The sequence below is a fragment of the Alosa pseudoharengus genome, unplaced genomic scaffold (genome assembly GCF_046254945.1).
Source record: "Alosa pseudoharengus isolate Yale_2024_CS ecotype anadromous, Long Island Sound unplaced genomic scaffold, YU_APseudo_1.1 YU_APseudo_1.1_scf_19, whole genome shotgun sequence".
NCBI lineage: Eukaryota > Metazoa > Chordata > Actinopteri > Clupeiformes > Clupeidae > Alosa > Alosa pseudoharengus.
Genome location: NW_027468657.1, coordinates 16687434 through 16692433, shown reverse-complemented (window position 1 = coordinate 16692433; position 5000 = coordinate 16687434). Strand labels below are relative to the sequence as shown.

Below are 5000 nucleotides of genomic sequence, written 5' to 3'. Positions count from 1 at the left end.
CAAGACAAAGAAGTCGATCACATCAGTATGAGACAACTGCCGCATTCCTACATTTGCGCTAGCAAGTCACTCAGTTACACTGATTTTAATCGCATCTCAATCCTATCGACTGATAGGATAGCACATTTTTCTGTTACGGATCGGAGGGAGAGAGCTGCTTCTTGGCTTTAGAGGTTCATTTAGTTATATCTGTTAGTCTCAGTTTTGTTTTTGCCAGTGGTCACCACCCATCAACATACTTTCTATCCGTGATCAGTTTCACCTCTCCGATTGATGAGAGGTCAAAGGTGAAAGTTTAGCTCTGGTACAGTCGTTGGCATTGTTGTGTTTGCTAGCACTGTGTGTGTGTGTGTGTGTAATCTCTCACCCTCCAAAGGTGTCGCTGCCTCCACATGCATCTCCGTCCAGGATGTCTCGACCTTTCCCCACGCTCCGCAGACTGTGCAGAGACCCCGCGCGCCTTATTGTGCTCTGCCCGTGCACACTGCCGCCCCCGCTGGCCACCTGCTGGTACTGCAGCGTGCCACGATTCATCTGCTGCTGCTGCTGTTGCTGCTGCTGCTGCTGCTGGTGGTGCTGGTGGCGGTAGTTGCTGAAGCGGCTGAGCGTCCTCTGGGCGGGGCCTTTGAAGGAGTACTGGTGGATGAGTTCCGGCTCCCTCCACCCACCGCGCGCCAACGTTCCGCTCAGGGTGCGCCGCATGGGCGCGGGGTTGGGTAGCGTACCCACGCCCACACCACCCCCTCCACCCCCGCCGGCGCCACTGTAGTAGACGTATCGCTCCGAAGTGAGCCCCTCTCTGGCCGCCCAGCTGGGCACAGGCGACGGCTGCCGCAGGGTCGTGACCTCCTGCTGCTGTGTCTCGGCCGCGCGGCTGACCACGCGGGACTGCTGCTGCTGCTGCTGCTGCTGTTGGTAGTGTGCGTGGCTGGCCGTGTGGTAGCCGCCGCCGCTGCCCACCAGCGTGTCGTCGTGGAAGTGGTATGCGGGGCGCTGGCCGGGGGCCACCAGCGGAGCGCCCGTACTCATGCGCCGGTGGGTGCCGATCTCCACCGCGGAGCGCGAGGAGAACCCGCCGCCGCCGCCGCCACCGGAATACTGGGACACTCGGCCAACCTGAGGAGAGAAGAAGAGAGAGAGAGAGAGAGGGATGAGAGAGAGAGAGAGAGGGATGGGATGAGAGACAGAGAGAGAGAGACAATGAGAGAGAATGAGAAGAGAGAAAAAGAGAGAGAGAAAGAGAGGGATGAGAGAGAGAGAGAGGGAGGGGGGTGAGGGAGAGATTTTTTTCATGTTTATGTAAAGATGCTGTGAAAGATTCGCTTTAGGTCTAAAATATGCTGTTGATATTTGTGGTCATTGTGTGTTCCTGATGGACTGTGTTGATTGGTTGGTATTGTTTATGGCCACTATGTTTGTTTCTCAGGAGTCAGGATTGTTTATTTGAGCATAAACACTGAACAAACGGCACGATGCCCATGAGGAACAATTTGCTGAATTTGACAGAGTATGGGATTAAAATTGCAGACTGCACCTTTAATCTCTTTAGTGAGAGGCGACCACTGGAGCCAAGTATGTGAGTATGTGCTCTGTGAACTGATGACCTCCATATCACTGAGTGAAGTGGCCAGATAATTGGGTCTGGGAGCGGATAAGGTGACCGCACTCGCCTTTCGCTATGGATTACTCTCACAGAGACTAAACATCTCTGTCAGGAGAAAAACTTGACCACAGTGGAGAACGGAGTGGAGTTGACCATTCCCCACACAACACACAGAGACAACAGGCACTGAGTGAGAGTGAAAAATAAACAAGTAGAGAGAAAAGGAGTGGAATGAGACAGAAGAGAAGAGAAAGAGAGAGAGAAAGAGAGAGAGAAAAGGAGTGGAATGAGACAGAAGAGAAGAGAAAGAGAGAGAGAAAAGAATGAATAAGAAAATGAGAAAGAAAGTGAAAGGCAGATAAGGGTGAAGATGTGAAAATAAGTACAGTGAGTAAAAGAAATGAGCAAAAGAGAACAGTACAGAACAGAGGGCATTCCCTGGGGGAGTGCAGTGAGCACTATGAGGGGTCAGTGTGGGCGAAGAATGAATGTGGGAGGAAAGGAAGTGGGAGTAGAACAGCTCTGAGTGAAAGTTGAGAAACACTCTTTTCCTGGCCAGAGATGTGTCAGTCTCTCTCTCTTTTCTCTCTCTCTCTCTCTCTCCTATCTCTCTCTCTCTTTTCTCTCTCTCTCTCCTATCTGTCTCAATCATTTCCTGTTCTGTGTGAAGTGCAGTCTTAATATGACTGAGCTCCCAGTTTGTTTTGGCTTTGAGTTCAGCTTTCGGCAGAGGACAAAGAACAATATGACTGCCCCAACATGAGGAGCCAGTCATCCCCTCTAAACAAAGCTCTGTGGTCACTCACATTTCCATAACTCTGGAGGCACAAACAGGTTCCCCACTCTCCACTGAAAGGCTTTTGGCAAACTTACCTCCACCCACTCAGAACCCTTCCATCCTCGACTGAACCAAACTGCATCGGGCCAGAGCCAGCCCAGATCTGGGCCGGATGAGGGTAGTATGGGATCAAAGGTCAGCAGCTATCGAGTTGCAGCTGGCTACAGTTCTGGCTTAGAGGCTCGGTCCACAGTCTGTCTTTGTGTACCTTATAGGATGAGCTCATAAGCAGCGGAATGGATCGAGTTTTGACACACTGTGGACCAGGGACAGACCAGAGAGACCAGTAGACTGACATCTTCTATCTAAGTTGCTGTGTAGTCTCAGCCATCAGACCTGGAATTTATAAGTATAAGTATATATACTCTTTTGATCCCGTGAGGGAAATTTGGTCTCTGCATTTATCCCAATCCGTGAATTAGTGAAACACACTCAGCACACTGAACACACAGTGAGGTGAAACACACACTAATCCCAGCGCAGTGAGCTGCCTGCAACAACAGCGGCGCTCTGGGAGCCGTGAGGGGTTAGGTGCCTTGCTCAAGGGCACTTCAGCCGTGCCTACTGGTCGGGGTTCGAACCGGCAACCCTCCGGTTACAAGTCCGAAGCGCTAACCAGTAGGCCATGGCTGCCCCCCTTTATGTCATGCCTGTTGAATTCTCCCTGTTGCTTGCTGCACTGGGTCTCTGCTGCCAGCTGCATTAAGGTCTCTGTCTCCTGCTCTATATGTTGCTGTCCAGCAGGACTCTCTGTGTGGTGAACGGGGCAGCAGAGCTGGACCTAACCCACACCGTGTGGACCAGTGCAGGGTCAAGTCAGAGTGGAATTCAATCCATGGCTACCCACTGTCCAGTCTCCTCATGATGAGCATGATGAAGTCTCTCAGAGTGTCTCTGAAGTCCATCTCCCTTATTAGCTAGCCTTATGTGTGGACAGTGGATCTAGCTTTGACCCACACCACATTCAGACCTGATTTGAGCTGAATCGAGTCTATGCACTAGCCACTTGCGGACAGGGGAGAGGGGACAGGTCCAAAGGTCGTGTTGGGTGTAGTATCATGGCCAGATCAAACTTAAATTTGTAAGTCACTTTGGGTAAAAGTGTCTGCTAAATTAATTGATGTTAATGTAAAATTTATCTTATTGTGTAAAAAGTTCAATTTTAAATGGAAAGCCTAGGGTTTGCTCACTGGGAACAATGTCCTCAGACCATTTGTTTGTGTTTGCAACATTCATTTGAAATGTTCTTTAACTGTAATTTCAGCAAATTAAAAAAAATTTCAGGAACATTTGCCTTTGTTTAGTATTTTGAATACATTACTGATGAACTCCTTCGAGGATATTAGCTCATATTGGATCTGGGTCAGATTTGAGGCTCTGCCTCCCACAGTAAGCTAACCCTACTCCCCATGCTACACTCAGCAGTGAACGCAGACAGACACTGTGACCCCTCCCTGTGTCGATAATCAGCTGAGCTCATGCATGGGGAATGTGTGTGTGTATGTGTATGTTTCTCTCTGTGTGTGAGTGTGTATGTGTGTGTGCTGCCCTTCACCTTCTAAACTGGGCCGTGACGGAGTCTAGTGAAATACCGCACGGTTGTGCCGACGGGGTGCGACCACCAAACTGTGTCACCGCCGCCGCATTGTGGACTTTCCCGCCTGGTCTACAAATGCCGGCGTATAAATACCCAAAACCCACATCTCCACACACCCTCTGGCTAGCCTCGGCCAAACGCTGAGCTGTGATGGAAGCCCTCCTTAAACGATGTGTCTATGTCAGAACCTGAGACCCACACTCCTCTCTCTCTCTCTCTCTCTCACACACACACACACACACGCACACACACACACTCTCACACACACACACACACACACACACACTGCCCATTTGAGCTTCTGTGTTATTTACGGTCAAAATGTCCGTCACCCTCACAAATGGCATTGCTGGGGATTTGCTCATTGAGAGATAGAGAGAGAGAGAGAGAGAGAAAGAGAGAGAGAGAGAGAGAGAGAGAGAGAGAAAGAGAGAGTGCTTAGTGGGTTCCCTGTCACAAGCCAGAGTAATGACATCTCTATCACCAAGATGCTACAGCAAAACAGCCCAGCTGTAGAGATACGTGCCACTGGGGGGGGGGGGGGGGGGGGGTCGGGGGGGGAGTCATTGAAGTTGGGAGGGCACAGAGGTCATTTATGTCAGTGTCAGAGGTCATTTCTATCTGGGCAGAGACTGAGATGATATAGAACCGAAGGAAGGGCAAGCTTGTTATTTACACCTGAAAAGACCAGTGAGAGTCCCATGAACCAATGCACCAATGCAGGGAGCACGTCAGTGATGGTGTGCATGTGTGTAAGTGCATTTGTTATCTGTGTGTGTGTGTGTGTGTATTTGTGCATATTAATTCCTGGATGAGCTGAAGTGTGCACTTGTATGTATACTGTATGTGTGTGTGTTGCTGTCTGTGTGCGTTTGTGTGAATTTATTATCAGTGCATGTGTGGGTGTGTGTGCGTGTGTGTGTTTGTGTCTGTGTGTGTGTGTGCGTGCGTGCATGCGTGCG

The 5000-nt window shown here is 50.3% G+C and overlaps 1 protein-coding gene across 3 annotated transcripts in view; it reads right to left on the bottom strand.

Moving 5' to 3' along the window:
- pkp3b (plakophilin 3b) overlaps positions 1-5000 on the bottom strand; it is a 52299-nt gene that overhangs the window by 32755 nt on the left and 14544 nt on the right. For all 3 annotated transcript variants that reach the window (XM_076291876.1, XM_076291875.1, XM_076291877.1), the window contains exon 3: positions 368-1116. In XM_076291876.1, the coding sequence (XP_076147991.1) occupies positions 368-1116 (749 nt within the window). The remainder of the gene's footprint in view (positions 1-367; positions 1117-5000) is intronic.